A 22,168-nucleotide genomic window follows, 5' to 3' on the forward strand; every position below is an offset into this window, starting at 1 on the left:
CGAAACGTGTTAGGAAGCCGACTTGTTACTTGCTAGGAAACGGTGAGTTGTAAAATGATTCACAACATACGATCCTTATTAGATTCACAAAATCATTCTTGCAACTGAAATTTTCATTCTGCGTTTTTTCCCTCTCATCGAATCCATTATTTTCCACAACAATTTCCGTGCGATAAAACAAATATACGTTTTCGAATGGATGTGCATGAGCAAATGTGAACCAATTAAACAGAAATAAGAAAATATCTATAGTATTTCGGATCAGAAAAGTGACCTTTGCGAAAAATATGCATCTATAGCTTCGAAATATTTTTGACAGCTGATGTTTCCGATTGATCGATTAATAGCAAATAGATTATTTGTCACATAGTTGCTTATTGTAATGGAATAATACCTAGAGATTATTGAGGAATTGAAATAATTGATTATTTCAAAGAGCGTGGAGTCGTACTTTGTTTTAGAAATTTGTGAAATTCATTCGAGAAAAAAGCCACATTTTCAATGTCACTGTAGTCGAGTCCCAGTCAAAAAGGGCAAGTTGCTGGCTAACGGGGGGCTATTTGCCAACACGGATGCGCTAATTGCCCTTCAATTTGCCAGCAAATTGCTGGCAATTAGGGGGCTATTTCAAATGCAACATTTGGGCGATTTGCCGCCGTCATTTTTTTGCCGCCCAACCCGCCCTTAAATCGCCCCCAAATCGCCCACGGAATGCGCCATTTAATCGCCCTTAATTGCCTAATATGAAAATTAAAAATAATACTTATTTTCAGATTCATTATCTACTCACATATACTTACCAGTATACTAGGTAATCTCCACCAAATTATAGGAAGAATCAATGGTGAAATTGGTATTGCACTCCAAAACTTTCCACAATCTGACGTTGATTAAGACTCTAGGTCAGAGATCTTATTCCACTATACTTACACACGATTCCACAATTTCCCACATTCTTTGGCTAAATGAAGTGCACTAGACAAACAAAGTACAAAAGAGAACACACCAATTGTTCAAAAAACAATTTTAAGCTTAAGCCAAACATGAACCGCCATGTTTGAAAAACGCAAAAAACAACCAAGTCCATTTCAGCCGCCAGAAAATTTGTCTATGTATTGAAATTGCCTTTAAACCGCATTCGCAAATTGCATTTGTTCCTAGGGGCAATTAGCACAGGCGAGTTAAGTGAAACGTCAAACTTTTTAAATCGCCTGACCATGTTCGACCGCATTTTTTTTGACAGGAGTCCTGTAGTTTTTTGCAATGTCCTAAATAACGGGCAGCGTACTTGACGGCTAACTGTACATACTCAGCCAGCTTCTACGTCATAATTATATGTGACTCGAGGCATGTAGGAATATTTGACGGTGTGGGATGAAAATTGTGTTGTTCTGATAGGGTTGCCTCCGCTTTGCATTTGACCCGGAGATTTAAATTTTGTTTTTTTCTTCACATTTAGTTTGAAAATAATACCCAATTAAAACTTTTAGCTCTACTTGGATGCATATTTATCTTGCCGAACTGACCCTTTGATTCAGGGTAATCAAGATACGCCTAATTCAAGTATCAATAATATTGTAAAATTTACTATTTATTGCAGCTGTTTCATGAAATTACATCACTTGTTCTTGTTAAGTCGTAAGTTACAGTGTGCAAGTTCACTATCTTAAATAAATAAAAATGATATTTAAAATCTACTTTTATTGCAAAATAAACCAAACAAATGATAAGACTTGGCGCCAAATAATTACGTTTATTCACGAATTTATATTTCAATTCATGAATTCTTAAGGCTCAACCGAGAACTTTAAACTTTGAAAAAACAGCCATCTTTGAAAACGAAAAAAAGTAGTGCTTTTGCACAATGTTGGCAAAATATTAATTAAATTCAATCAGTAGTATTCGAACAATTCCCCGAATATGTTGATTGATTTTCCAGAAGATTTTGCATAGGATATCGAACCAAACTGTTTCATTTCTCAGTCGAACCTTAAACCAAACCAAAGCATCATGGCACTTGCATTTTTCAACGAGAGCATAAGTGTTATAAAGTTTGAGATTGTATTGGACTTTGTCGAGTTTGTGTGTACATGGAGAAAATCAAGTTCTATAAGTACATGCAAAATCCGCTTATCCTGAAATTTCTCATCGATAATGGTCACAATGATCTACATAGGGGAAAATGGGCTTGGATGTGCACTGCAAGGTTAGAATTAATGAACAATAAAATTCTTACTTCTTTCAAAGTGAAATAAGTGTCTCTTCTGATAGAGTGCCACTACCAAAACAAAAAAACACAATGGTTCAATTGCTGATATTGCTTTCAATTTCACACTTATGCATTTTCATTCGAACAGTCTCCACAGTTAAATACATAATCTTAATAAAAATATGATTGCAAAGGCTGCAAGTCCGTGTCCTAATCCTGCAGCTTTGTTGCATCTATCCGTCCAGCATTGGCAAACCGTTTCCAGGTGATCGTCATTGTCAGCCTGATAACAATTGTTTTTCGATTTTTCGTAACCGCATTCCCGAACCACACGGCGATGATTTTCTTTTAGAACTGCAATAAAAAAGCACGTGTTAAAACAATTTAATAATAATTTAAGAATAAATTTCCAAATAAACTAAATAATTGAGTACTTACCAGTGACTGAAATCTTCCGACAAAAAGGATTACGCCCATTTTCGTCTGGGCCACACTCCTGGAGGAACGGTTCTAGCTGGATATTCCGTTGCGATGAATTGTTGTGCTCTTGGCTGGACTCTACAAAAACGTCTAGGCAGGCGGGATCGTTGTTGCTATTACAGCGATAGCATTTAATGGCACACGCTACGAGATAAACGAAAAAATTAAATAAAATAAGTCACAGGCACAGATCTTTAGCTTGAAAAAAACTATTTAATTTTCTTATATTCTTATTCTGTCTTCAGAAAAGTGTCTTCATTCACCAGCGCCTTTTTTTGGGGTTTGAATTGTTACTATATAGATGGCGATGCGAGGCTAATTTTCTTGGGATTTGAAGTCTTCGGTAAACTTTTAGAACGTTTAAAACTATGACAAGTTATCTAAGATACCTACGCTCTATATCTATTAATAACCAAGTTATAGCATTTTTTTCTTAAATTTCTCTGAGATTCACGTTTATGGCACTATTTTCTTCGTATTCGTTAATTTCGTTAATTAATCAATAATTACAACTTTACGCTTCTATCAAAACTGAAACTTGCATTTGACTCGTTTTGAGCAAAATATGAACAAAAAATTGAAAAGCAAGGCTAACAATGGAAATCTGTACCCGTGAGAAACGTCTGTTTACCCTATTTTGTGACAAAAGTAATAATTTTCGAAATTGTCAATTTGCCGGTTCGAAGCGCAGGTAATGTCGTACAAGAGTGGTGTGAAGAAGAATGGACGTGGAATACCGTCAGTAGAGTAGTCGCGCAGATACTAGTGGAGCTGCAGTGGAAATGGATGAGAGATTATCAAACTAGTGACCAGAGCCGACAGTTCGAATAAGTGTGCTTACTAATCGTCGTGGCTAGATTCACCGCCGGTGTATAGGACGCCTGAAATCACCGGACCGACCCGACACCTTACCGGGTAGCTCATGAGTAGGCTCGATCCACCGCCGTGGACTAGAGCGAGTAGGTTGCCAAGAACAGGGAGCTGCGGTTCGTTGGTGTGTTAGATTATGCTTGGTCCACAGAAGGGAGCTGGATCCAGTAGATGGCGAGGAAGCGACGGGGGGGAATCAGAGTCGGAATAGGGTAAATTCACCGCCCTGGTCTATCCGAGTATATCGTTACAAAAATGGGATCTAATTAGTACACGAAACGGGCATCGCTATCTGGAGAAATTCCTCCCCCGGAGAAGACTCAGACGGAGTAGAATGAATTCACCACCGGAGATTTTCTGAGAAGATCGCATCAAAGCTAGGGCTAATTGGCTCACGAATACCGGAAGTTAGGAAAATTTAGCACTGGGGAAAGAACATTCGAGTGGAGTTCGAGCTAAATGGCTCATGTACGCAAAGGATCTAAATTATGTAATAGGTGAAAGAATGGCGGAAAGCAGGTGATGTTGGAATTAAGCCCCCCACTAAGTTTCTTGCCCAATCGTAAGCATTCAACACAAAAAGCAAATTCCAATGTATTTTCCTAGCTTAAATTGCTTAATTCAACAATAACTCAAGTACTACTCCTCCTCCACTTACTCTTAATAAAAATATCGGACTACATCTCTAGTTTAAAGATAGTATAAACATTTTAGATCCATTATAAAAAAAATATTTCAAAGCTGTATTTCCTAGTTTTAAGAAACTCAAAATGTAAAACAAAGAAATCGGTACCGTCAAGCCAACGCAAACGTACCTATCAGATAAACGAATTGTTAAATAAAAAGAGGAACATGGGGAGCTAAATGGATCCATTTCATGGATCACCCGAGGTTCCAAAAATTCGTAAACAGAAGAAAGTGGTGCGATGAAAGCACAATGAACCCCCACAGACGTGATACTTTGATATAATTCAGTGCAATAAAAGGTCCTCACACTGTATCAACGTTAATGCAAAACAAAAAACTATTGATAGAGCAGATCTGAATCCGTATTTCAACTTCTACTTCTCAACACAGTTCCTCGCTTTTAATCTGACAGCGGCCCAGAGTTTTATCAACTCTAGCGTTTTCCTAATGGGTTGCGCTCTTGAACAAGCGAATATTTAGAATATGTCACATCTTATTCCCTAATACCACATAGCACTGGGAACATTGTTACCACAAGCAGACTTCCCAAATGAACATCGAACACCATGTTCGCTCTAGTTCTGTGCTCATCTTAAACCCACATTTCGTGTGCAAACTCGAACGCGCTAATGTGTACCAAAACACGTACACATGTTCGTCTGCACAAACGAACCCCATGCACGTACGCGGTGTTTGTACACTCAGGTTCTTGATACTAGTTCTCTCTTTCTATCACCCATCATCACTAGTGTTGACTCATTCTGTTTTGTGTGTGCCTTTCTTGTGTACGCACACGGTGTACGTACACGGTGTTTAACCCTAAGTTTGCCCATCGTTCGCTTGGGTTCGGTGTTCGAGGCGAACCTGTACACAAAGGCAAAGCAAGGTTGAGGTTGAACGCGTGCACGAAATTTTGTACACAGGTGCAAACTTATCGATGTTCATGGAAGACTGATCACAAGTACAGATTTATCTGTAAATGCACAGTTTTTTTTCTAAGTTTTTCGGTACAGATTCTGTACGGTACAGATTACAGAATTTTTGTGTAAAACTACAGAAGGGTACATTCTTGGAGCTATCATTGTAAAACGGAGTTTATGCTCGACATTTTTAATAATTATAATTTCTGTAGAATTCTAAAATTATATCTTCCGATTTTTTTTTCTAATTCTAACTTGAAGATTTGCACACATACTTTTCAATGTATACATAATGAAGCAAAACAAAATAAAGTTTTGGAAATTTTATGTCAGACCGTCCCTTTAAAGAAGTATGCACACGAGGCGACAGGACACACGCCGCAAAAAAATATTCACTATGGACAACAACGTTGGAATAAGTAGATCAAAATCTACCTATTCCAACGTTGTTTCTGTTGCCGCGTTGGAATAGCTACAGAGATGCCTGGTTTACAGACATGTCTGTATTTTACAGACTTTTGATAGTCTCCTACAGACTTTTAAAAGAGTAGTAGTGTTTAGCAAAATTGCGCTAGAATAACTGTATTCGAATACGAGTGATACTTTTACAATAGAAATCTATTTTCAATCTACTTTTAAACTAATATTCTAGTTTAACTAAGATTTACACAACCATCTACAGACTTTTACAGATACCTAATTTATTTATTCTTCTACAGATATTCAAAAAAACATATGGCATCGCTGAATATGGTTTATTGCTTTGAAAGTTGTATTTTCGGTGCACTTCGCTCAATGTACTGGATACTAAGGTGTGGCAATGCTGTATTGCTCTCTCGCTCAATTTCTGTAGCTTTATTACGTAATAAAGTTCAACTCCATATATTTTCCATATATCTGCTGTCCACGTGCTTTACAGAAATCGAGCGAGAGAGCAATAGCATTGCCACACTTTAATATCAACCTCATTGCACTTCGCTATCATACTTTTTTCATGGTTGCCAAGTAAAATTATATGAAATCGACAAAAAATTAACTTTTTCGATCAAATATATTATAAAATCCGCGAGACTGGCAGCCATGCTAACCTACGAGATACTCAAAATAAGAAGAAGTCTGTTTTTGATACTTTCAATGTAAAAAAAAACTGTCAGGTCAAAAGAGTTGCACATCACACTTTTGATTCATCATACTTTCAAACTGTGCAGTTCGATTTGCGATAGTCAGAACAGTCAGTCAGAACAAAATCCATAGTGAATTTTTTCCCGACACATGTCCTCGTCTGCATACTGCTTAAAAGATCATGCGATCCAATCTGAAAAAAAATAATGACTTACTCTCAAAATTATCAAAGACTTTATAGAAAAATGTTAAGCAACTTTCATATTTTACATGAACAAATCACAAAATGATGGTTACTTTCATATTGTTGTCTCAAAATCGCATAGTAATTTTAACAAAAGTACATAACAAAATATACCGTTGGAAAAATAATCGTCTTTCCAGAACACTTAAAACATTGAAAATTGGTTAAAAAATGATCACGTAACTCCTTTTAGTGCCTAAAGTCCTGAAAAATAGTTTTTTTTTGCCATAAATCAAGATTTTGAGGGCATATTCAATTGCACGGAAAAAACAGTTGATAAATTCATGAAAAAGATCATGATTTCATGAGCTGAACGATTTATGAAAACCGCCATCAAGCTTCTGAAATCGGGAATAATAAACTTTGTTTTACAAAAACGCTTTTAATCCACCTAACAGTGTGGTGAGACATTTCCTATAACTCTTAGAACTCCCTCTTCGGATATTATAACCATCAAATTAGCATGGGACAACATAATCAAAGGTAAAGCGAAAAAAATGCCCTTTGACATAGGCGGACTAAATTCCTTTAAGCGACGATAATACATGTTGTGCTATAGGCCAAAAAATAAAAAAAAAATAATTACGTATATATGAAGTACATTTTCCTCAGAGCGGTTATTCAAATTTTCATATCCGACTGTTCTAAAAGTGACCTCGCAGTGAGCAACATGTTTCAAATACCGTTAGACTCACAATAGCTAGTGATTCAACAAAGGATTTTGATTTGATTTTATTACATTCATTATTACTAATCCTAATGCCAAAAAACAAATCAGAAAGCTTGCAGCACGCGATTTTTTGAGAAAATCGTCGCCATTACTCAGTGTACTGAAAACTTTAACTGCGTTTTTCTCGAAACCGCATTTTTTGCAGTAGCCGGAAATATAACTCGAGCAAATGATTTTCTATCGTTCTGAAATTTTCACAGTGTATTCAAAATTGCCTTCTCCGGTGACATAAGCAGGATTTTTAATGTAGAATACATTTAAGGTTTCAATATAGGGGTCCCGTTTCAAAATATCGGCTGCGGTGCCGCGTCAGATTTTGAACGTTAATAACTTTTATCATACTTAACAGAATTATTTGATTTTTAGGCCAATTTGTTGCAAATATGTTCCTCTATGCTGTATTAAAATTTGAAGTATGTATAACATGTACTAATAACAAAAAAAATGTGTTTTGAAAAATCTTTCGAAAACGACTCGGAAAAGTGAAAATTTTCAGCCCATCCCGCACAGAGCCGTCGTTATGGTAGACCAACCGAACAATAAAATAATGAAAAGTTTATATATAGGTCCACTACATGTTTGTTCGTATGGTTATTCGCATTGGGTTGCTTGACGAGAGCACTTGGTGGGGGAAAGACGGCATATTCCTTTGGTTAGGCCATTAGAAGCCGGACGGAAAGGAAAGGCTCATGCACGGCACGAGAACGAGCGAGAAAGCGATAGTAGTGCATATTAGCGCGATTATATAAATATCTGTCGGTCGGTTTTTCTCATCATTCGTATTCGTTCAAGCACTAGCAAGCAGCCAGTCCACCGAAGAAAAGCAGTCGGCGATGACGACGACGGAAAAAGTGCCCCAGCTACTGGTGACTCATCGCAACCCGATCAGGAACTGTCGCCCTGCAAGAATTTCGCCCCAACTAAAGGGCAACAGAGTAGGCTATCGTTCCAGCGTCTGGGTCGTGAGATTGTGCAGGACTGCAAAGTCGAGCTACGCTTACAAAGCTCAGTCGTAATGATGGCCCGAGAAGCCAACGATGCCTACTTGGTCGGTTTGTTCGAGAATGCAAAATAGTGCTTTCTAGCTCACCGTGTCCGCGGGGAGTGCGTCTGAATTATGCTCCCGCAATAAAACAATAAACGGTTCTTTACAGGACCAATTAATTGTGTTCTAATAAGAGTTAAACTGAAATTTACATTTTATGGTGTATAACAAATAATTTTCAGAAAGCAATATAAGAAATACGATGTGTGGAAAGAAAGAAAGAGAATTTAAATTATCTTCTCTCGCTCGTTTTCGTGCACTGCTTTTCCATTCCTTTCTGCTGCTACTACCATCATAACTAAAACGAATGTGCATGTTCCCCCACCATCTCATGGCCAGTGTTGCCACAATTCCATGTCGCTATAACAATTTGAATTATTTTATTGATCCTCTCTAGTATTGATAAAATATAGAACATGCAAAGTACACTAGTCGCATGCTTTTATTCGAACTTTTTGGCAGCCTCCGTTGATTAACTGCATAAATCGATTTGTTTGTGCAGCTCCTTGCTAGTAGCAAACTAAATAGCCTTTATCAGCGCTAACAAATAAAACAAAAGAATTTAAATTTGTGAAAATCTTCTCCTTCCTTCTTTTCAAATCTGCAACATTCTTTGAAAATATTGTTGGAATGTTGTTATTGAAAAACTGAACATGCAAGTTTGCTAGCACTGGCCACTAGATTGAAGGCGATGGAAAGACAGAATATTCGTTTTGGTTATGCTAGTATTGGTAGCCGAACGGAAAGGAAAGGCACAGGAATGGCACGAAAACGAGCGAGAGAGCGATAGTAGTGCTTTCTCGTATATGAATATTGGTCGTTCGGTTTTTCTCATCATTCGTATTCGTTCAAGCACTAGCAAGCAGCCAGTCCAGCGAAGGAAAGCAGTTGGCAATAGCGACGGACGGAAAAAGTGCCCCAGCTACTGGTGACTCATCGGAACCCGATCAGGAACTGTCGCCCTGCAAGAATTTCGCCCCAACTAAAGGGCAACAGAGTAGGCTATCGTTCCAGCGTCTGGGTCGTGAGATTGTGCAGGACTGCAAAGTCGAGCTACGCTTACAAAGCTCAGTCGTAATGATGCCCCGAGAAGCCAACGATGCCTACTTGGTCGGTTTGTTCGAGAATGCAAAATAGTGCTTTCTAGCTCACCGTGTCCGCGGGGAGTGCGTCTGAATTATGCTCCCGCAATAAAACAATAAACGGTTCTTTACAGGACCAATTAATTGTGTTCTAATAAGAGTTAAACTGAAATTTACATTTTATGGTGTATAATAAATAATTTTCAGAAAGCTATACAGGGTGTTTGGTTCATGGTTAAGAATCTCTCGGGGGGTGATAGACTGCCATATTTGGAGAAAAAAATTGTTCTACACATACAATCAAATCTCAACCGTTACAGAGTTATTGAACTTTTTGTGTAAAAAACTTATATGTCTTAAAATACCTCTAACTTTAAAAGTATACTTTGTATTTGCAATATTTCAGTTCCATTCGAAAGGTGAGAAAATTTCGCATTGAGTAATGCCCTCACATGTTTCAGCTAATGAGTTTAAATAGCCTTTTCAAAGTAATTTATTGAAAATTAAACAATTTTAAACGATTTTTCGTTCATTTCTTGAAAATCCTAATAGTTAACCTCATCATTTTAATAATTCAGATTGTTAGTCTTGATGAGCTGCTTAATTCGTTCTTTGATATGATACACTTACCTTTTCTTATTTTCATGATTTTGGGATATTCAACTTAGATATTTTTATCTCATTTTCACTAGTACCAGCTCTAATTGAAAAATTATGGCACTTATTGTACTTTTTTTCTTTTTATTCGAAAGCCAGGAAAATTTTACAGTAAAAAATGTATTAATACCTTTCAGTTAAGTGAATTTAGTATTCTTTTAAAAGTAAATTAGTTTAAAGTTAGTGCTATTATTAGCATTTTCGTTAATTTTCTTTAAATAGTAAATAATAAACATCACCATTATTATCATGGAAATAATGCATCTTAGTAAGTTCTAAAGTTCTTTCTTTGACTCCATTCAATTATCTCTTTTGGTTTCGACGCAAAATCGTTTTTATCACATCGTTTCATATGCAAAAATAACGATTTCGAACCCACTACATTTGTGGCGAGGTCGTGCTGTGTTAACTATTAAATAGCAGCAAAATGAAAAGAGATATAGACAAAGTGTCAAATAAAAAGTTATAGAGAACATTAAGGGGTATCAAATGAACAATAGTAACGATAAATTTTGTTGATTAATAATTAGAATAATTAAAAAAACTCTCTAAAAACACAAACTTTGAGTTATTTCGTTAGTAAAAAATCATTTAGTACACTTAACTAAAAGATATTTGTACATACACTGATAGGACATTTTCTCAGCTTTCCAATGAAATCTTGTAAATAACGATATAAAGCATATTTTTCAGATTAGAGACTTTTAAGCACTTGCAAGTCGGTTACAGGAAAAGTATAGTAATGAAATTACAAAGAAATGAGAAGAGATAGAAATATGACGTTCAAGAACAAATTATGAATTGTCCTAAAACCCAACTTTTGGATAATGGATATTGCTATAATCATACTTCATTATTTCGAGAAAATTAGCAAAAACCTCATCAAAAACACTAACTTTTAACTACTTTACAGCTAAAAGGTAATTAAAACTATTTACTTAAAAGATATGAGAACACCATTCAATAGAAAATTTTCTCACCTTTTGAATGGAACTGAAATATTTAAAATACAAAGTATACTTTTAAAGTTAGAGGTATTTTAAGACAAATAAGTTTTTTACACAAAAAGTTCAATAATTCTGTAACGGTTGAGATTTGATGGTATGTGTAGAACAATTTTTTTCTCCGAATATGGCAGTCTATCACCCCCCGAGAGATTCTTAACCATGAACCAAACACCCTGTATAAGAAATACGATGTGTGGAAAGAAAGAAAGAGAATTTAAATTATCCTCTCTCGCTCGTTTTCGTGCACTGCTTTTCCATTCCTTTCTGCTGCTAATACTATCATAACAAACGAATGTGGGTGTTCCCCCACCATCCCATGGCCAGTATCACCGCTAACAAATAAGACAAAAGAATTTAAATTTGTGAAAATCTTTTCCTTCCTTCTTTTCAAATCTGCAACATTCTTTGAAAATATTGTTGGAATGTTGTTATTGAAAAACTGAACATACAAGTTTGCTAGCACTGGCCACTAGATTGAATGCGATGGAAAGACAGAATATTCGTTTTGGTTATGCTAGTATTGGTAGCCGAACGGAAAGGAAAGGCACAAGAATGGCACGAAAACGAGCGAGAGAGCGATAGTAGTGCTTTCTCGTGTGTTCATATATGAATATTGGTCGGTCGGTTTTTCGCATCATTCGTATTCGTTCAAGCGCTAGCAAGCAGCCAGTCCACCGAAGGAAAGCAGTTGGCGATGACGACGGTCGGAAAAAGTGCCCCAGCTACTGGTGACTCATCGCAACCCGATCAGGAACTGTCGCCCTGCAAGAATTTCGCCCCAACTAAAGGGCAACAGAGAAACTAATCTGCGTTCTAATAAGAGTTAAACTGGCTCACCGTGTCCGCGGGGAGTGCGTCTGAATTATGCTCCCGCAATAAAACAATAAACGGTTCTTTGCAGGACCAATTAATTGTGTTCTAATAAGAGTTAAACTGAAATTTACATTTTATGGTGTATAACAAATAATTTTCAGAAAGCTATATAAGAAATACGATGTGTGGAAAGAAAGAAAGAGAATTTAAATTATCCTCTCTCGCTCGTTTTCGTGCACTGCTTTTCCATTCCTTTCTGCTGCTAATACTATCATAACAAACGAATGTGGGTGTTCCCCCACCATCCCATGGCCAGTATCACCGCTAACAAATAAGACAAAAGAATTTAAATTTGTGAAAATCTTTTCCTTCCTTCTTTTCAAATCTGCAACATTCTTTGAAAATATTGTTGGAATGTTGTTATTGAAAAACTGAACATACAAGTTTGCTAGCACTGGCCACTAGATTGAAGGCGATGGAAAGACAGAATATTCGTTTTGGTTATGCTAGTATTGGTAGCCGAACGGAAAGGAAAGGCACAGGAATGGCACGAAAACGAGCGAGAGAGTGATAGTAGTGCTTTCTCGTGTTTTCATGTATGAATATTGGTCGGTCGGTTTTTCTCATCCAGAGATGCCAGATTTGCAGACAAGTCTGCAAATTCGCAGACTTTTAATTTAAGCTGCAGATTTTTTGGATGACGCAGATATTTGCAGATTTTCTAGTTTGGTTGCAGATATTTGCAGATTTTTATGTTTTGTTGCAGATATTTGCAGATTTTTGAATATAAAGGCTTTTGGTTACACTAGCTATTCTGACATTTTTTGTACTTCCCAGACTTTTAAAATTATTATTGCAGACATTTGAAAAAAGTACCTGGCATCTCTGTTCTCATCATTCGTATTCGTTCAAGCGCTAGCAAGCAGCCAGTCCACCGGAGGAAAACAGTTGGCAATGATGACGGTCCGCAAAAGTGCCCCAGCTACTGGTGGCCCATCGCAACCAATTACCGATCAGGAACTGTCGCCATGCCAGTATTTCGCCCCAAATAAAGGGCAACAAAGAAACTAATCCGCTGGCTAACATTCCAGCGTCTGGTTCGTAAGGTTGTGTATTACTTCAAAGTCGAGCTACGCTTACAAAACTCAGCCGTGATGAAGCCAGTGATGCCTACTTGGTCGGTTTGTTTGAGGATACAAAATAGTGCGCCAAGTACGTAACTTTCTCGCAAAAGAAATCAAACTGGCTCACAGTGTCCGCTGGGAGTGGGCGTAAATTATAATAAAAGCAACGGTTCTTTTCAGGACCAATCAATTGTGTTCTAGTGAGAGTTAAACTGAAACTTTCATTTTAAGGTGTGTAACAAATTTTCAACAATCAACATAATACGTTGTGTGGAAAGAAGCAGCTTGCACACGGAACAAAAAATTAAATTATCCTCTCGCTCGTTTCGTGCACTGTTTTTCCATTCCTTTCTACTGTTATTATCAGTATTACCAAAACGAATGTGTTGTTGCATGTGTTTAAGAGAAATGTTGAAGTCGCATGCTTCTATTCGAGCTTTTTAGCAGCCTCTGTGAACTAACTGCATTAAATAATTTTTTTGTGCAGCTCCGTGCTAGTAGCAAACAAAATGGCCCTACCAGTGTCTGATTCGTGAGATTGTGCAGGATTTCAAAGTCGAGCTAAGCTTATAAAGTTCAGCCGTAATGGTACCCGAAGAAGCCAGTCTTGTCGTTTTGTTCGAGGCTACAAAACAGTTCGCCAGGCACGTAACTATCATGCCAAAAATATCCAACGATCCAGCGCATCACCATCAACACCAACGCCGATACCAAAGGTTCTTTTCAGAACCACCATTATTTTCATAGAGAATTATTTGAAAATTTCCCATTCAAACGTGGTTCTGTTGAATATTATTAGATTTAAATTAACGTCTCGAATTGAAATCACGACGCTCCGGTTATGTGACAGACATTACCCACCCATCTTTTTTTATTGTGACCACGACTAACGGTTTAATATAGACACCCCATTTCAATATTTCTGAAGGAACAGAAGGTCGAGTTTGGAAAGTTTGTAACTTTCATTGTACTTCACCAAATTACACAATGTTCGCACTAATGATTCAGAAATATGACCAGGAATCTTCTATTAGATTTGTAAGTATGTATAATTTACATGAATAAAGAAAAATTGATTTTCAGGAATCAATTATTATCTGTTCTTCCATTGGCCAGTACTACGCGACTTCCTCATGCTAACAATTAATTTCATCGTTAGCCATCTCCCTCACCAAGGCCAACAACGACAACAAAACCGGTCCTTTTTAGGACAACCATCATTTTTGTAAAGAATAATTTGAAATATTCCTCGCCCAAACCACCTTTTGTCCGAAAATTCCAATGAGTATCAACATATTTGAAGAACGTGTTCCTTATGTATTCTACATCTCTCCGGTTATGTCGCAGACATTACCCACCCATCTTTTTTTTTAAATGAGCAGTTTTGTATCGATTTTTATGGCATGTTCAGTGGTTTCCTATTAAAAAGCGCATAAGTGAGAACCATAGATGGATAGTTTGCATTATTGTTTTTCCATAATTTGTCATATTGTGATTCGACAATAAACACATCGTACCGTAAATTGTTTCTGTTATTTGGGGTATTGTTTTCAGTCGGATAACAATTTGGAAAATATGGCGTTAGGTTATGTTACAATACAAAAAACGAGGATTTTTCCGAACATTTTTTTTTTCGTGGACTATACATGTACATTACAACAGATAGTCGCTTAGTTCCGTTGTTTCTACAATTTCTCGTGTGGTTTATAGCGAAATACTATACAAATAAAAACCTAAGGTATGTTTTTGACGGACAATACTGGAAATTGTTTGTTTGTTTTCTTCTATTTTACTGACAATGCTAACTAACCCTATAATTCAACAATAACAGATTGAAGTATAAACATTATTCGGTGTTAAAATATTTAATTTAGCAGAAGCGTGTGGAAACTACTTTATCGACGCTGTCAAAGGGATAGAAAAAGACAGAAAAAGTAGAACCAACGATGTAGAACTTTACAATGTTGGAATTTTTTATTGTTTATCACATTTGCAACGTTTGAATATATAGTTTCAACTCTATCGATATGTGATATCCGAGATTCGGTTACACGCCATCTGGAAAGTGTTGACAGCGCTAGTACTACCGCTTTATCCAATTGAGCTCTTTCCACTATCGAGCAAAGTACAAAATTTTCTTCATATTGTTATGAGCTCATCCCATTATCTTGAACTGGAGAAATCGAAATTAGCTAGTACCGAGAATTATGACTACCATAATGAATAACCATGACCATAGGAGAATAAATACATACCATATCACATATGGTTGAAACTACCATATAGGATGCGAATTGCTTCAAATATTTCAATTATTTGAGTTGTAAATTTTAAGTCCAACTGAGACAAGTAATCATGCGATTGTACTATTATCTGACATTGTATTTAGAGTACTTATGCAAATAATTGCAATAGAAATATTAAACTTCATGTTATAAATATGTACAAGAGAAATTCATGTAAACTTCATGTTATAAATATGTACTGTTTTGTTTATTATCGAAACCATGTTGTTTGTTTGACATTTGAACCGTTAACATGAGTATCATGTACAATATCACATATGGTTACAGTACTGGATATTGTTCCTCTATAATTAAACCATTCAATTCGTCGTTACTAATGGGGATATCGTTGTTGATATTATATTCATTGAATAAAATTTAAGTTCATATTGTAGGAACAACACAAAAGCATCACCTCTAATGGTTACTATATCCCATAACACAGGTTTATTGTTTGAACAATGTCACAAATGGTTTTCAACTATGCGGGGTGTCTCTAATAAACTATCTAATAAAGATTTCAAAATTTGAAGTCGTTGCTCAAGCGTATATTTTGGCGGAATAATTTTGTAAAAAAAAATTAAAAAATCTAAAAACAATATAAAAAAATCGTGATGATAAAAACACCCTTTATTTGCTTATTGCAGCTAAACGAATCGTCTAACTTCGATGAATGATCTATTGGTATATCTTTTGCAATAATATAAATAAGGCAACAAAGACTTACTCGTAGACACCAGCACTAAAAACAATATTACTGACAACGAAACAAAACTTCTGTTTATCATTATTGCTTAAATTAATTAACAAAATATGATTAACAAAATATGAAGTTTTTGTTGACACGATAACACTAATAAACACAAGTCCGATTAACAAATTTGTTCTAAATTTTGTTTAACTATATTAGTGATACTCTCCAAAAAAGTGACCTACGCACTTCAGTTCAGCTATCCAAAGCAACAGTTGTAAACAGACTGACATTCCACCTGATTGCTTTCACAACATACTCTTCTTCTCATCTGCGTTTATCACATGATTTATCAATACATTTAGCATGTATTATAGAGAGATGCACTTACTTTTGGCCTAGATTGTAGAACGCACTTTTTTGCGATCGTTCCGTTGTAGTATTTGCGGTAGTGATACACTAATATAGTCAAATAATGTGGTACATTTATTGCACCCAAATTTGAGCGAGGATGCGTCAATGGTACATACGGTACATGCAATTACACCATTTAGAACACACCCTAGACATCTCTGGTTCGAAGTAGTCGAACCAAATGAGTTACAGTGTTTTTCAACTTTAACCGCATAGTCCGATAATACGAGCAGCTACTGTACCGAACCTCTACCTATAGTTCAGGTTTGCTAAAGGTATCATAGAAACTAACAATCTAACAATCCAGATATACACATAATGAACACAAAAGTGGCAGTGCCGAAAGCGACTAGACAAGATAAATATTGAATGAGAATGAAGCGAATAGGAAACCAAATGGTGAAAAAAACAAAACATTGTTTGAACCTTTGGGAACATGATCAATTTGGGCGTGCTTCACTGTTCCATGTTGGTAATTTGATGGTAAAAGAGGTGGCATGCATATTGAAAGGCTCGTTCAGTCAAGTGGATCCGCCTATTTCTAGAGCTTGTTAGGAATAAGGATCATGTGATCAAATTAATGGCTAATTATTGAAAGGTTAATACTTAATACATGTCATTTTGATTAATTACAGCTTATATTCGACATAGTCGAAAATAATCTAAAAATCATGGACGATATGGTAAAAGGTATTCGATCATTTAGGGTGTTTTAGGAATTTGCCTCATTTATTTTGTTATTTCTATTATTAGAATATGGATTCTTATCGTGCTTAATAGTTTTTAAGCCATCAATAATGCGCTATCGTTTCCTATTGTTTCTCGCCTAATGTGAATCGAGGTTCTATTGAAATGACATGCACTTGTTACAAACTCTATTAAGACAGACCATACAACTTTTGCTCACGATACGCCAATAGTTATTGCAAACTTTAGTTGAAGCTCTAGCTCCACTCACAATGTAATATAAAGATAGAGAAACGAGTAAACGCACGCTGAATGAACGCGCAACTCGTATCACAGCGTATTGCCATGATTGGTGATTAGTAAACGGATGATTCGTTGAGTACAATTTGAATAAATAAATTTTCCGGCGATTGGCACACCTTTTGTGCATGACACGGAAGTTGCTACCTCACGCATGAACATTGCGAGAATTTCAATACTGCGTGATAGAAGCTTAGATGATGCTATTTGATAGCCTAAACCAATTTAAACTAGAAAATGTTGGTTTTACTTGCGTTGATGCGAGAGTATGCATCGCGTGAGATATGGTGGAGACCCTAATTTATCTACTAATAAGTGGATAATTCAGAACTCGTTCAATTTAGATAGTAGAAAAACTCTTGAATTATAAGCTTTTGCCTTTATACCCACTTTCTTTTATAAACCAAACCTAACAAATTAAAAAAAAATTGGTTTGGAATTGAGCACTGTGATGCCTTATTAATTTCAGTAGTCAGGTGAAAGATTAAGTTTACATAATCATGTATGACAATAACAATATAACTGAAATTGCTCCAAAGACTGTTTGGAAATCAGTTGTGCACGCAATATTTGATAAGAAAAATTAGAACGAATTCCGATTTTCTTTTCTAAGGATAAAATGTACTACTATAGAATTATGTTTTATCATAACTATCTACGATGATAGAAAAGTACCCACAATTGCGTAGAAAACTACGCATTTTCAATAAAAGTGGAATAGCCCAAAATGGGTAAAGAGTTTGTACCCATAAATGAGTATACCAGGGCATGTTTTATCCAATATTTTTCGCTGAAAAAAAATGCGTAAAAAATACCCATTCATGAAAGTCGCGCCAGATTAAGATCAATATACCCATTGACATTACCTCATTGAGTAGTTGTGAAATGGATAAAAAGTACTCATTGTTAGAAAGAAAAAATACCCATTTTTGACAGCTCGAATAACTTCCAAAAATGGGCAATTAGAATACATAAAAAGGGGTTAATTTCTTTTACCGTGTATATTCTAGATTCTTGCTCATTCTTCAAATTTAATGATTAGTTTAATCAATTCTGGTGGTTTAAAAACGGTTCCGAAACTAATACAATAGAAATTTAATGCAAAAGGTATATACTTCCCGATACAAGTAAGTATATGATATATAGAGGTTCCATCCCGGAATTTATTTTCCAAAAATCCCGGGATTTTTGTGTTTTCTCGTTCCCGGGATTCGGGAAAAGGATTTTTAAATTATTCCAAAAAACTTACCTTTTTCAAAAAAAATTATGCAAGCAATATTTCGACCGGTAAACATTTGGAGTGGGTAGTAATTGTAAATTATACGTTTTCAACTAGCTCGCAGTTCAATGGGCGAAATATCTTTGAACCCTGTAATATGAAGATATTTTTTGTGATTTTTTAAGGTATAGTGTCCAAACCTTATGCAAGTCTTTGCTTAAAAATGTTCATGTTTTCATTCCAAAATTGACAAATCCGCCAGTATTACCGTGAAGTATTTCTTTCCATTAGCGTTAGTAGTGCGCATGATATCTCCGCAACCGATAAACCAATTTGTGGATATTTAAATAGCTCTTTTTCTTATTTTAAGAACTAGATCTTCAATGAAAGTGTTTGCAATTAGATATTAATTACGGAAATTGGGCTGGTTCCTTTAAAAAATCGATCAGTTTTAGTTTCAAAAATTGAAATGGTTTGTAAAGATATCATGCTTAATGCAAAGGCTATTTGGTCCGTTCATCGAATGCATATTTCGTCCAATGTGTTATACTGGAATCGTATATTAATTTTATTATATGAATTATCAGGGCCGCAGAGAGAAACTACGGGCCCAGGCGGTCCAACGTACGGGCCTCTACCACTTTGTATTGCCTGAGCACAAAAAAGTCAATGTTTGAAATCCATTGGAGTTCACTGATATTATGTATAGTACACTGAAATTTTTATTTATGTACCATTTTTTGCTCTATTTGTTTGTAGTGCCAATGAAGGAAAAAAACGTAGAGTTTTTTATACTTTGGGAGTATTTAATACCTCTTCGACAGTTTTGGTGACTTTGAAAAGCGCCATTTTTGTTGAAAGTATTTATAAAAGTAAGGAAATGGCAAGATTAAAAATGTAGTAATTACAAAACTTAAAAATATCTAAACAGTGATCAACGGCAAAAGATAAAAAACAATAGTAAAACTAAATATTAAAAGAATGTACAAAAGAGTTAAAAACAACAAAATCAACCAAATAAACATTAATTGTAAAAAAATGTTTAATCGAGAAAAACCGAAGCAAAACCTATAAAAATTGATAAAGGAAAACAGGAAACTAGAAAAACATATTGCGAAGATTAAAAAAGTCGAACATTATTAAACAAATTGTGAAAATAATGAAAAATCGATAGGAAAGTAGGAATTTTTTTTTAGTATCAATGAAAATGAAAAAACTACTAAAAAGAATACAAACAGTAATATAAAAAATGCATAAAACTGAAAAACTTGATAAATCAAGAATAATACAATTTATTTAACATTAAAAAAAGACATATTTAAAGCAATGGAAAAAATAAATAAAACGTTAAGAATGCATAAAACTTGAGGAGTATATATATAAAAGACAAGAATAAAATAACCATAGAGAAATTAAAAAAAATAAGCGAACCAGAAAATTTTGAAAACTGGAAAATTTAAATGACGAAAAGACGAAAAAGTAATGAAAATTGGAAGTATTGAACAAAAACGGAGCAAACAGATAAAATGGAAAACAAAAAATAGTAGAAAAAAGACATACTATAGAAACACAAAAATGAAGATATTAACACGAAAAAATGAATAAAATGGATATTATATTTAAAGAATAGAAAAAGTACTAGAAATGAAATTTGAAATAAATTCAAACAACGAACTAAATGTAAAATTAAGAAAAAGTGCGATGAGTGTCATGAAAAGATAAATCAAATGATTTTAGGATTAAAAAAAATTCAATATTAACGTATAGGAAAATGGTCAACCGAAAAAGTATTTTCAAAATAGGTTATATGGAAAACATGAAGAAATAACAATAACGAATTAAATCTTAAGTAAAAAGTATAAAAAATAAATAAATTATATTAAATGAACGATGGGAAAAAATAAAACTACGATAAAAGGAAAACTAAAAACTAGAAAATGAAGAAGAAAATATGAGAAAGGTAAAAAATTAAATAGTAAGACAAATTGGAATTAATTTGAATAAGTAAAATTGCTTTTAGAAATGAAAAATAATATGAAAAAAAGGAAATCGAAAAAGGCAATGACAAGAATAACTGTAGTAAATAGACAAATTCTAAAAATTAGATGGAATGACAAAAGAAACAAATAAAAAATCAGGGTATCAAAATATAAAACAATAAGAAAATAAAATAAAAAAGCAGAATTTTCTCGAAAAATTGCGAATAAAATTAAATAACAGATAAAAAACTATAAATTAAAGTGATAGTGATAGCACAGAGAACAGACGTCCATCTTCAGCATTCAACTTGTGTAAAATTTGTAACGGTTTCGGAGGTAGTTGGGATATCCAAACCAGGTGCGCTACTGTCGTCATGTTTTTTGTGGCTGAGTTCGACAGAATTGATGGCGGTTATTCCTCTACCCAGTCAAACTAGTCCGGAACCGGTTCGGACTTCCAGCATGAATTCCAGCTCAAATGCATCAACCGATAGAGTCGAAATCGGTTGTTTTCTTTGAGCAAGATTCTATACTGAATCCATTCAGGATTTCGAACCGTTTCCGGAATGGATTTGACGGTTAGTTGGGACAGGTTGGTGCGGCGGCGCTAGTGTTTATCGTATATTAATTCAACTATTTACACACATTTTTTAAATATTTTTGTTCGATCATGGATGTGGTGATAGCAATAGAAAAAAGTGAGGAACGTAAAAAGATGAATAAAATACAGTATGCAAATAGATTAAAAAAGGCAGAATCTTACAATTGTAGAAATATACATACAATCCACAACTTGAAAAAATAGATCAATGAAATTTTAACAAAATAAAAAAAACATGTAGGAATAAAAAAAATGAAGAAATGAGAAACATGGATCAAATTTCAAATAAAGGTTTTGGTTGGATTTTACGCTATGCTGGTTTCGAAAACATTCATAATCCTATAAAACATGAATTATTCTTTTATTTGTGTTGGTGTGTTAGCATACCTTAAAATATTTTACAAGAATGTTGTAACTGATTTCCAGAAAATAGTTCAAAAATAAAAATAAAATCGTTACGTTTAGGAAGCGTCGTTCAAAATCACACGCTCACTCCTCCAAAACGAAAAGATTTTATATGCGGATTTAACTTGCTACATTGGTTAGCTAATCTTGCTAACTAGTTGGTTTAGTTTGGTAGCAGAGTTAAATTTTCTCTTCGAAATCAATCAAACACAATTTAGCAATTAGTTGAACGTATGCTTCTTAGAATCATTGGCAGCTGCAAGATTGTGAACTGAGAGATCTTCTCTTCATGCTCCATGACATATAAAATTCAAAACAAAACTATTAACACTATACTCGTCACGAAAGGGGCTTGTTGTATACGCAATTTGCTGTTTTAATGCAAATGTTGATAAAAGGCCGTATTTAAAAGAATTGTAAAACGTATTTTTTTCCATCCCTGGCCTCTTTGCTAGAGGTAATTGGTAGCCGAAAATCACCGAAAAAAGCTACGTCATTTGAGTATGACCCCTTTACAAAAATGTTTTTATGTATCATCTCGTATCTGAATATGATTTTTTATAAATTTTGTATCAATGAACGTCAAACCAAATATAT

At 34.9% G+C, this 22,168-nt stretch overlaps 1 protein-coding gene across 1 annotated transcript; it reads right to left on the reverse strand.

Moving 5' to 3' along the window:
* Positions 1 to 1,616: 1,616 nt before the first annotated feature.
* On the reverse strand, positions 1,617 to 16,238 carry LOC131678704 (uncharacterized). Its single transcript, XM_058958973.1, has 3 exons — positions 16,003 to 16,238; positions 2,648 to 2,833; positions 1,617 to 2,563 (listed from the first exon to the last, which is right to left on the reverse strand). The coding sequence occupies exons 1-3, from the start codon at positions 16,061 to 16,063 to the stop codon at positions 2,367 to 2,369; spliced, it is 444 nt and encodes a 147-aa protein (XP_058814956.1). The 5' UTR covers positions 16,064 to 16,238; the 3' UTR covers positions 1,617 to 2,366.
* Between the last annotated feature and the right edge of the window lie 5,930 nt (positions 16,239 to 22,168).

The sequence above is a fragment of the Topomyia yanbarensis genome, chromosome 2 (genome assembly GCF_030247195.1).
Source record: "Topomyia yanbarensis strain Yona2022 chromosome 2, ASM3024719v1, whole genome shotgun sequence".
NCBI lineage: Eukaryota > Metazoa > Arthropoda > Insecta > Diptera > Culicidae > Topomyia > Topomyia yanbarensis.